The sequence below is a fragment of the Tinamus guttatus genome, unplaced genomic scaffold (assembly GCF_059628265.1).
Source record: "Tinamus guttatus ecotype Peru unplaced genomic scaffold, ASM5962826v1 Tinamus_guttatus_pri_ptg000035l, whole genome shotgun sequence".
NCBI lineage: Eukaryota > Metazoa > Chordata > Aves > Tinamiformes > Tinamidae > Tinamus > Tinamus guttatus.
In genome coordinates, this window is record NW_028288569.1 from 1,286,449 (window position 1) to 1,298,869 (window position 12,421).

The window sequence follows — 12,421 nt, forward strand, 5'->3', positions numbered from 1 at the left end:
CAGCAGGAGTCTCAAAGGTTACTCCAACCTATACTTAATCTCATGGAGTGGCTTTTGATTCTTTTCTTTGACAATTTTTCGAATGTTATTGAGAAGAGAAATTGTTCGGTTATATGGCTTGATTACTTTGTACTGCTTACTGTTGTATGTGAATAAAATATGCATTATCTTCTTTTATTTTTAATTAAACAAAGGACTTCACAATGACTTTATATCTCAGACATTACTGGAAGGATGAGAGACTTTCATTTCCTAGTACCAAAAACAAAAGTATGACTTTTGATGGAAGACTGATAAAAAAGATCTGGGTACCTGATGTTTTTTTTGTACACTCCAAAAGATCTTTCATCCATGATACAACTGTGGAAAATGTCATGCTCCGAGTGTATCCTGATGGCAATGTACTCTTCAGTCTACGGTAAGAACAATATCCTTTTATAAGAAAATAAAACATAACTGCAACTGTGGACCAATGGTCTGTAGAGTGAAAAATTACTGGAGACCCTAGAAATTAAGATTTTGATACTGGATGGGCATTAATCTCCTGGGGTCAGATACTGGGTAATGGTGACCACTAGATACTCCCAATCTACCAGGGGAAAATAGATCCAGGACTGACACCAGATTCTATATTCTTCTTTCAGTCACCTATGGTTTCCAGTTGCAGGATGATGGCAAACTTTACTATTGTAAATACTATTGAAGTTCAGCAAATTCATTGTCAGTGGTTTTAGCAATACTGCAGTAGTTTTGACGTTTTGAGTACAGTAAAATAAAAAATAAAACTAAAATTAAAATATTAGCAAAGAACTTCTACAGCGTATGATGCGCATGGACTCTGGTATAATGAACCAAAGACATTTTAGATAAAACTTGTATACTGTACCAACCTGGATATAATTCCTTATTTGCAAAAAGCACACGAAGCACAGTTCCTAAATAAGCCAATAGTATAAAGAATTACATCGAGATTATCTAATAAGCTTCTTAATCATGCACCAGCCATGTGGATGCAGTTTTCTTCTTTTTCTTGCTTTGTTCCTTCTCTGGTGATGAGATGTTCTGTACTGCCGTCCTTGAGGTTGATTATCTGCTAACAAGGCATCCTGTACTGCTGTTCTTGAGGTGGGCCTCCACAAACTCTTTTTTTTTTTCCTGAGTCTCTTTTAAACCTATCATCTTGGCTATTTTTAGCCTGGCATATTTGTAAATATACTATTAATATTAATCAAGGCTCCAAGTAGGCACAGAGAGCAATTATTGGTCCTGATACCAGAAGTGTTAGAGAGGCGCATTGTGCGACTACAAGGAACCAGAAAGTGAAACAGCAATTCCAGAACCAGCACAGCAAGGACATTAAACATGTCCCTTCTAGCCCCATGCTGTTGCTTTTCTTTATTGAGCAGATTTGGATAAAGGTCCAGCCTGAGGCCGATGTATTGTGAGAATCCCAGTTCTCTAGTTTGTCACTACTGATGCCCAGAGACGGCATTTCATCTAGCCTGAATAGTTCAAAGATCTATGCAAGCACTTGATTTTTTCGCTTGGTAATAAATTTCCAACAAGTAAGTGATTCATAAATTATGTTTATGAATCACATACAAAAAAGATATAGTAAGAAACTATGAGGGGAACTACTTTATATTTTATTGTTATAATCATTTCCATGCTTCATGGAAGAAAACAATCAGAGGAAATACACCAAGGCTTAGAGAAACACAAGGGGTATGTCATTTATTCAGCTGGGGGAAGGAACTGTGGTGAACAGACATAAGGTGAGCGAATACATTCTGTCAACTTGCTGGAAGGATAAGGTGTCCTCAAGATTAATAGTAAGAAATTGTGTATAACAGGCTCTTATTACAAAAAGAAGGGAGGAAGAAGTAGGAAGGAATATGACAGAGATGGAGAGAAGGGAAAATGTGAGGTGAGGGAAAGGAGAGGGGAATGTAAAGGAAGAAGCAGGGTAGACAGGCACACACTGTAAATTGATATTTTGAAATGATTAAGGTCAAGCAGTGTGTTTCTAGGCTGTTCATGCTTATGTTCCTAAACAATCAGATGCTCACGAAAACCCTTTTTTTATATTGCCAGATTTACATGCAATGGGTAGGTTATAATCCAAATCCTTATTTGCAAGAAATCTGCATATTCTACAAATTTCTTCAGTGCCCTGCATCCAGGATTTTGCTGAAACAAAACAGAACAAATATCCAGATTTGTTGCTAAACTGGTCCTCATTTTTTTTTCAATCACTACTTGGCTTGCTAGCCCCTCATCCTGTAGGCAAGAGCTAAAAGACTGAAACAGCATCTATTTGTGGAAGCCTTCTGCATCATTTTAGATGTGTATCATTGTTAAAACCTCCTTTCAACCCACTAAAATATCATACATGTAAAAATTCAGCTACAATAGGATTTTAATCATGGATTTTCAGAGATCATTTGCATTAGCAGTGTATTCCTTGTCACTTATATTCGTGGAGGATTCAGTATAGGCAAAACTCTGAAAAATCAAGGTAAAGTATATGAAATGCAAGCTGTGACAGAGAAGGGAAATTATTTAGCAATACTTACTCTTTTAAAATTTAATTGCTGCCTTTAGACTTCTTTTTGATTATTGGGTAAAATATTACAGGGCATTTATCTCCTAAACATTTGTAGAAAAGCATGTGGAATGCAAAATTAATGTCTTTGCTCAGATTTTGCTACTCTTTTTAGTATACAAGGCTCTGAATATCAAATATGACTGTGCTAAGTAATGATACTTTTCATTTTTAGTTTCGTGAGCATTTCTGTGGTGTTCAAGGGGAGAGTAGACTCAAAAATCACAGTTTACCTTTTTATGCAATTAAATATTATAACCACTCTAGCTGTGAAAAAAAAGGCATTTGGAATAATATTTGCTCTAATCTTTAATATCTACTTCAGTTTATGAGAAATCCAGTCAAGAAATGTGAACTTCCCTTGTTAATCTTCGTAAGTGTAACCCTTCAAAGCAAAACATGTGAAAGACTAATGAAGAACCAGGCAGTGAAGGGTTTAAAAATAGAAGGTAATGTACTTAACAAGAAAGACTGTTCATTTTTTAAAGCACACATTATTTCACTGGCTGTTTTATCTTACTGTCCTAAAGCAATTTTAGAAGTGCGTAAAAAAAAAAGTAGAAAAATTGAATCATTCAGATTCTAATCAACAGATTGGCTGGGGGTCTCAGTAAGATGTCTCTACAGCCTTGAGTAAGTGTAAAAAATGTTCACTTAATTTCTGTTTTTCTGTTCCTTTCTGCAGAATAACAGTTTCTGCGATGTGTTTCATGGATTTCAGTAGGTTTCCTCTGGACACTCAGAACTGTTCTTTAGAATTGGAAAGCTGTAAGTTTAATTAATACGTGTTTTTCAGCTGTAAGTTTAATTAGTACCTGTTCTTCATTTCTTAACCAGCACGCCATTTTGTTCATAATACGTCTTTCACGGCTTTCAATGTGTGACCTCAACCATTAACCTACATGTGAAAACCTGGCCAGTTTTTGATCTTTCTGGAACCCAATGCATTTTGGGAAGTTGGAAAACAAAGACGGACACTCTTTTTTTGTGACTGACGGATATTCCAAGGCCTAAATCTAAAAAAAAAATATCTGTCAAAAAACATATTTTGCTTGAGGACAAAATGCAAGATGAACCTGAAACTGAATGTCTGAATTTGGTCTCATGGAAACGTGGAAGAGGGGGTTGTGTTACAGTGAAATGCCTACTTTTCCACTCCAACTCAGCCTTTTATAGGAAGTTGCAGAACAGGACAGAGAAAGGTAATTCTATCTTACAGAGCATTTTCATATCTCCAAATTTATTTGTAACCTGATTATGAGCAGAACTGGGATGCTGGATTTTTGTTTGGTTTCGGCCAAAGGGAACAGGTTCCTAGTCTTCAGGCAGCTTAGCATGGCAACACCAGAGCTGTGTGCCCTGGGTCACAGTTACAGCTGCCTGTGTTCCCTCTTCCTCCTCTGTCAGGCAAACTTCTGGCAGGACATAAGACTGGGTTCCACTAAAACAAGATTGAAAATGGTCTCTGCAAATTTTTCATTGTCAGCTAATGGACAAGTTGAGATAAAAAACATGTTTCTTTGTGATTTTCCCAAGTTGTTCAAGTGATCTCTTATCCCTAAGAGAAGAAGCTCTATTCCAGAAGAAATGATCATTTAATTTTTACTTTCTCACAGATGCGTACAATGAAGACGATTTGATGTTATACTGGAAACATGGAAATGAGTCTCTGAGCACAGATGAACATATCTCCCTGTCCCAGTTTTTCATTGAAGAATTCAGTGCTTCTAGTGGACTAGCTTTTTACAGCAGTACTGGTATAGTAAGACCTTGGCGTGAGAAGAGAGAAATCTGAGACACAGTCACACAGAATGTCCTTCACATTTCAATCTGTTCAATCTCTCTCTAAATTCTTTTTACATTACCTATATGACACTTTTGATGTTACAAGAAGAGGCCATAATAATAGCTATAGCTTAATATTTGACCAAAAGAATATGAATAAAATGAGCATGCAGAACAGCTAAATATATGCTGTTGCTAACTCTTTAAAAATCCTGGGATTTCTCTGAAAGGGTCTGGATTTACAGGAATACTTCGGTCCTCCTTGTTTATAGAAAACTTGAAAATGAACTCCTAAAGGATCAATTAGAAAACAAACAGGAGGAACTCCAGTGTGTTTTATTTTCTAAAATGTCCTAATTTTCAGATCTCTAAACATTATTAAGAATCCAGTGGGTTTAAGATTTCTGCATGACAGCATTTATAACCTATTGAGGCCTGATTCATAGTTTGCTTAATGTCCCATGTTTATACATAAGTTGCAGAAAAGAATTCCTTTACATCACGGCTACATTTTTTAGATACAGATATCTGCACCGGACAGATTTTTATTCCTCCCTACAGATCTGGAACCACACTTTCTGGTAAACTGTTCAAAGCCTTAGGAATTTATTATCCCCATTCAAAGAGGTTTTTAATCTTCTTTGCATCATACATGCAATTATAAATTCTGAAACATTCCCCTGCATAAATAATCTAACTACACTTTTCTTAACCAGAAAAAAAATAGCATCTGCTATTTCTGTGAATTCAAATAATGGCTTCTTTCCACCTTGCTATTTCTCATCAAAAACATTTCTGCAAGGCAAATTCAACCCTGTGCACAACTTATCCCATTCTTACACCTAGCCTTCTACAACACCTTTACAACCCTTCTGATTTTGCAAAGTGTAACTACCTGAGATTTACCATGCAGATGTTTTGATCATCAGCTGACTCAGCAGGGCAAAGGCTGTTCTAAATTACAGGGACCACTGGGAAGTACCTGAATAAATGCATGTACCACATCTGTTGATTAGAGTAACGCCACCTGTGGGTAATCACTTCTCAGAAACGCACTTTTCTTTGTCTTTTAGCTTTTATTTCAGCAACTAGGTTCCATTTTCTCTTGTTCTTTTACTTTGCTTCTCATTTCTTGTTGGAAGGAAGTGATTATGTGCAGAAGAGTCCCCCCCCCCCCCCCCCGTCCCACTAGTAAGTAATTATGAGGAACAAGAAGCACAACTCTAATGGGAGGCCTCTCCCATTGGCAGGGAAAAGAATCTGGGACAACCGAATGGCCACAAATGCTGCAATGAAAGCAGCCCTCTGCATTTTAGGTTCTGTGTATCCTTTCAGGTGAATCTCAGTGGACTATACATCTAGACAATCCCATTCACCACTCAGCCATACTCCATTAGGTTTTGCCTCTAAAGACAATTTTGTGAAGAAACATTGCGCCTTTCTGAGTTCCTTGGCTTCCAAAGGAACCAATCCTTTCAAACTGCTTTTGAGATAATCATTTTTAAAACAAAAGCCTGCTCCATGGCTGAAACCACACAGAATATGTTTCATACTAGACAAGATTATTTAAAGTAGCTCGTTGTAATGATATGACTGTTCCAACACGGGCTCGTTCGTGTCTGCATTTGCATCGTAAAAAAAAGCGCTGCTCAGGCACCGATCCTGTCATCTTTTCTCCTCATGGTCCACGGAAAAGCTTTCCGTGGCGCACGAGCTTTGCTGCGCAGAGCCTGCCCCAGCAGGCACTAGATGGCAGCCTTCCCCCGGAAGTCACTCCCGAGCGGGTGTGCTGCTCTGAGCAGGGGCAAACGCCGCGTGTTGCCTTGAGAGGCAGCAGCCTGCTTACTGTGGGAGACAGCAAGTCTCACTTCACTGTCCTAGCTGGGCTCGATAATTTTATTCTGTCTGCATTCTTCTGACAGTTTCAGTGTAAATCTATTTACTTTGTGTGTTTTTTTTTCCTATTGTCTATCTTTGAGTATAAGATTTTGTTTAGGCAGTCATGAGGCGCCACTCCCAAGGCAGCGATATTTTAATGCTGTATGAATGACAGCATACAAAGCAAGTATCAGAGTAGTAGCAGTATTTTGTATGTGCTGATTATTACTGGTGTGGGCATGTGGGGACACCAGACCTACTGAAAGGACAGGGCCAAACACAACTCAAAAATAATGCCGACCTCTTCTCTTCTCTTCTCTTCTCTTCTCTTCTCTTCTCTTCTCTTCTCTTCTCTTCTCTTCTCTTCTCTTCTCTTCTCTTCTCTTCTCTTCTCTTCTCTTCTCTTCTCTTCCTCTTCTCTTCCTCTTCTCTTCCTCTTCCTCTTCTCTTCTCTTTTCCCTTCCCCTTCCCCTTCCCTTCCTCTTCCCTTCCCCTTCCCTTCCCCTTCCCTTCCTCTTCTATTTTCTCTTCCCTTCCCTTCCCCTCCCTTCCCCTCCCTTCCCCTTCCCTTCTCTCCCTCAATCCTTTCACTCTCTTTCTTCAATAGGTTGGTACAATCGACTTTTTATAAATTTTGCCCTCCGGAGGCATATTTTCTTCTTTGTGCTACAGTCCTATTTCCCAGCCATGCTGATGGTGATGCTATCCTGGGTTTCGTTTTGGATCGACAGAAGAGCTGTTCCTGCCAGGGTATCACTAGGTAAACCATTACCTTATATTCTTTTAAGAGATACAGAATGCATAGAGGAAAGTTTTTGAAGTTATAAGACATGAGCAAATGTATCAGGTAATTGCCGGAACAATGTTATTATTGCTATGGCTGTCAGTACCACAGACTCTTGTAGTCAACCTCCAAGTTTGGAAAATGAGATGTTTCTTCAGATTGACTTTGCTGTACTAGAAAGCAACTCACACAGCGTGGAGGAAAATCTGATTCTTCAGATTTTCCATTGTAGAATCGCAATTTATTTATTTTGCACTTTATTTTGACCCCTTGCCCACCTCTCTTTCTCAGAGAAGTAACATGTAGTCTTAGCCTTCCACAAATCCGTGGCTCATAAGAGATGCTTAGAAGGCATGGCACAATCTATCTATCTAATTTTATATAGTGCAGAATTATCTGTGCTTCCCTTTCTCTTCAGAATTTTTTGATATCTTCCTACCACCTCGGACTCAGTTTCCTGAATTGTCCTGTTCTTTGTCAGATACTGAATTTGCTTGGGTTGCCTAATATCTTACACTGTGGAAGCTAAAGAATAAGTTAGGCACCCTTCTGCTCTCAGAGCTTTAATTCTGAACACCACAGGCACAGGATAAAAAGGCATTAATTACAGTGTGTTTTTAATAACATTATTGGTTTTCTCAGTGATAAATCACTTGATATCATTTAAATACTGTCTTCTATTGGGAATTTAACAATAATAGCCTTGGAATGAATCTTTTTTTTCTTTTTTTTTCCCAATATCTCTCAGAAGATTTGGTAGAAAAACACTGGGATATCTTACGTATCCATAAAGCATAGGAGTCCTCAGGCTGCCAGTTTAAGAATAAATAATGAAATTCCTGTTCTGTCTTCTCACTGATAACCGGTCCCAGAAGTTGTCTATTTCTTAGACAATCCTTGAGAATCCTTGTGTAAGAAACAAACTTGCATGAACTGAGGGAGCTCATAATGTTTATCTGTAGCTATTAATCTAGAATCTATAGCTATATTAATCTAGAAAAAATAGGTCTATAGTTACTTCAAGTCTTTTTCTATTGGCACAATACATGGAATATAAATCAGTTTGTTAATCTAAAAATAAGTTATGATATCTCCTACATACTATTAAATATACATCTACCTATTCTTTTTATTTATAATAAATGTAATTTCATATTTTAAAATAAACTTCTCAGTAGGTCATTTGTAATGCTGTCTAAATGGTTTTACTGATCACTTCAATTTATATATGGATTTCTATGGAAGGTTCATAAAAGGTCTGATGTGTACATTACATTTCATCAGCAAAAGCATAATTTCTAAACAATATTAACTTCAAAGTTAAAAAAAAAAACTTTAAAAGATACAGATTTTAATGCATACATTTCCTCCTATATGGTATCTTCCAAACTCCAACAACTTCCAAACTCCAACAAGGTCCAACTTAGGACCTTGCAGAGTAAGAGAAGAAAAGCAAAAAAAAAAAAATTCAGTGATCTTAAAGTAGGACAAAACTGAAGAAAGTCGATACTGAGATCTGATATAAAAGCTATCCTATCAGACACTGCTGTGATTTAGGGATGTTGCTCAGATGTCTTCCCTTTTGTGATTACATTTATGTCATTAAAATCAGTTTTGTGGGTTTTTTTTGTTTCTAAGATGGAACAAAAGTAGAAGTCTTAAATAGACAATGAAAATTAGGGAAATAGGGACACATAAGAGGAGAATTTGGAAAGGTGAGGTGTGATTCTGGACACATGCATGCCAATGAAAAAACATATCTTACCTTTGATGCATTCAGCTTTTCGTGCTAGAATGTTTTTAGAAAGCCAAGAAGTTACGACAGAAACATATAAAAACAGAACAATGATGTTTTTAGGAAGTACCATTTGCGAAGAAATTGGGAAGGAACTTTAGTGAAGTGTGGGAACTAGAAAGATACGTTGCAAAGACCCAGGTCCTGTGAAGCAATGGAATAAATCCTTTGCCTTTCCCCCCTGTGGACATTGTAGCAGACTGCTCTGCAGACCATAAACCTGCTCTCACTTCTCCTCTATGGCAAAGCCTAAAGCTGTCACAGATACATATTCCTTACACTGCTGAATCACCAGCATTGGGTCTGCACTGTTTAAACCTGGCATCCTGCAGCTCTGGCTGCACACACTGAGCAGAGCTATGGCTTCCTGGTTTCTGTATTGTATGTGGTAGGTGCTTCATACATGGTTCACTCTACTTTCCAGGGCCTGAGCGATGACGTTAAAGGCAGTGTCAGTCATATGACCTACGAAGCTATGCAGTTCGAACAACTCGTAATGACCTAAACAGAACCGGTTCACTTGTACTATGATACTCTCCTCTCTTTGCTTGGCAGGTATAACTACGGTGCTGACAATGTCAACCATCATCACCGGAGTAAGTGCCTCAATGCCTCAAGTGTCTTACATAAAGGCTGTGGATGTATATCTATGGATCAGCTTCCTTTTTGTCTTCCTGTCTGTCATCGAATATGCAGCAGTGAACTATCTGACCACAATTGAAGAGAGAAAGCAACTCAAAAAAAGGGGCAAGGTACAATCCTGTATTTTGTTGCCTTCAGAAAGCATTACAGAAGCCACGTAGTAATCCTCATACAGTACTGTGATAACTTTTCCTTAATTATCTCTGTGACTTCTCCCCGTATCTCACTTTTCTTGACCAAAGGGAGGAAAGGTATCACTCTGTCTGGTATCTTGGGAATGTCTCTCTCCTCTCCTCTTCTTGAGACAGAAATTAGGCAGTACATCTCTATTTTTTCCCTGAATAAGGTCTCCTTCACTATGTTTCTTAAATACCTCTTCATCAAGAGATTCACAATATTCTGATCTTTTCCTTTTTCTGAAGTGTACCCTAAAATATGCTGGTGAAATATCCCTTCCTGCTTTCCCCCTGTGCTTCCTGCTTTCACAATTTAATTGAAGCAGATAGTTTTAATGATACCTGTTTGGTCCAAAGACCAGGTGAATGACAGGGTCATTTTTAGAACAGTGTGCCTGAAGCTGAAACATTTACAAGCTAAACATTTACTTTCCCTGACTTTCCTCAAAACATGTGCTTAAAACCTTCGTATCAGTGAATATCCCCATGTGTAAACTCTTCTTTTTTGGAATATCACAAGGGGAAGACACACCAAGGATGCACATGTTGCTCATATGATTTCATAATCCTGTCAAAAAAGTGCTCTTGAAAATGTTAAAAATCACTTACCACAGTTCTAACGCAGGCCTACAGGAGAGGCAAAGTTAGTTTTTTCTGTTTGAGAACCTGGGGCACATGTAAGTCAGCTGGCAATAATCAATCAAACTAACTGCGTTTGTCACCTATATCCCTTTCCTTGCTCACGTCACAAGGGGGCAGGCCCCACAGATGACAGTATCTGAGCTAGATTCATATTGTGGGGTAGCCGTGTTCTCCCTACACTCAACATGAGGAGCAACCTTGAAGAGAAAGCTTTGCTGATTTTCTATTATTTTAATTAAGATGGCTTCTGCTAGACACGGAATAACTATTCTTTGTTGCCAGGCTTCAGGCATGTACAGTATTGACGCAGTGCAAGCAATGGCTTTCGATGGCTGCTATCATGACACGGATGCAGACATGGACTTGACTGCTTTCTCAGTCCGCTGTGAAGAGAATTTGACTCGGGCACGTGCTGCCAGCATTCCCAACCTGAGTGCAACTCGCATAAAGAGGAAGAGATCTCTAAAAGGAAACGTGGGCCGGATTATTTTACAGAACAATCATGTCATTGACACATATTCCAGGATTATATTTCCCAGTGTGTACATTGTGTTCAACTTTTTTTACTGGGGTTTGTATATGTGAACAGCAATCACTAAAGGCTGCACATTATTTTGCATATGAGGGTAGCATTATGCTTTTAAAATAGTGGAACAGCAATAGAGAAACGGCTTATGAGTTTCTGAAATGGCAGTGTCAGGGAATATTGTTTTGGTTAGCAGCAAAACTGTTAACAAAAATCCCTCATGAGTCTAGTTTCTTTTTCAATGGAATCACACAACGCTTCACTGTGGGTAATCTAATGTACGTGCTACTGCTGCAGTGGCATAGAGGCAGTTTGCACACTACAGGGGCCCTTTATCACACACCTAAACAGACAGCAGCTCCCAGCTCATGTGTTATCCAGCCTCTGTCTCCACTCCAACCATTCCTGTTTAATCAGCCTTTCTGTTTGTTCTCAGCTTGTGGTTCATTTTAGTATGCAATCAGCATGGATTGCCTTTGAATAGCTCTTACCCTTATTTCACATAGTGTATTTCAATTTTGCTAGGCAACCTGTACACATCAGCAGCCTTTGTGCTTCGATGTTAACTACAGGTGAAGTGATTACAGTGAGCAATGGATTAGGGACGAGCAGAAAGCACGAAACAAATGTGATGGAGATTTGTGCATGGTGCATTATTAAAGGCACAGAAGAAACCCTCACACCATTGACTGTCCCCAGCTTTCCCCTGGATCGCTAGGAAGAGCCTCAATTTTGAAGAAATCTTAGGTCACTGATCCCTGAAGGTACCAAAGGAAGAACGTCCCAGACACAGTAAACTTTTAATGTCTTAGAGCTAGGACTAGGAAAGCGATCTTCCAGGTGGATGAATAGCATCATCGGCACAAGGCATGCCCCTCATGTCACAACCACACACCTGCGTGCCTCACATAGACCTACTGCCAGCACCTGCTTTCTGCATAACTGTTCATTTCAGAAACACAGGTTTTGAGGCACAGATTCTAGAAAACTTTGTCAAGAAAACAAGCCAATGCCTTTGGCAGAATCTGGCTCTTCTACACTGCATGCACAAGCTTGGGGCTTTGTCCCACCTGTGACTTTTGGAGACAGACACAATGAGCCACACATGCCTGCTCTCATCACAGATAAAGATACCACACTGAGCCCAGCACATACAGGAAATGAAAGGAAGCAGCTGTGCTGGAACAGAGCCATATACAGGAATCCTGTCAGTCCCTGAGGAATCTTGCATGGATGTATCCTTAGGTTCTGGCTAAAGAGGTTGAATTAAGGACATTCACGGATACACACAAGAAATGTTCACAGCTCCAGGAAAGAATTAACATTACTTTTGTGATTTGCCCGTTGCGGAGCATTTTTTAATGAAATTTCTTGGTTTTATCTATCATTTAATGAAGTGAGTTAAAATTTAACCGAGTTCAACATGATGGTTTGTGTTGGCAGAAAATGTCAAAAGGTAAATGCTTGGGCACTGCTCAGTTAAAATGAGGAAATGAGAATAAATTTGGAAGCCTGAATCACTCTCTGGCTTACATGATTTTCCTATTCCAATATTGTTTATTCATGGCATGGTGATGTCTGTTACTCT

At 38.8% G+C, this 12,421-nt stretch overlaps 1 protein-coding gene across 1 annotated transcript in view; it reads left to right on the forward strand.

Moving 5' to 3' along the window:
• Positions 1–11,368, forward strand: part of GABRR3 (gamma-aminobutyric acid type A receptor subunit rho3) — a 30,044-nt gene extending 18,676 nt beyond the window's left edge. The window contains exons 4-9 of the mRNA XM_010213777.2: positions 195–418; positions 3,291–3,373; positions 4,222–4,362; positions 6,876–7,028; positions 9,403–9,599; positions 10,590–11,368. Coding sequence (XP_010212079.2) covers positions 195–418; positions 3,291–3,373; positions 4,222–4,362; positions 6,876–7,028; positions 9,403–9,599; positions 10,590–10,892 — 1,101 coding nt within the window. The 3' untranslated portion in view covers positions 10,893–11,368. The remainder of the gene's footprint in view (positions 1–194; positions 419–3,290; positions 3,374–4,221; positions 4,363–6,875; positions 7,029–9,402; positions 9,600–10,589) is intronic.
• Positions 11,369–12,421: the final 1,053 nt, after the last annotated feature.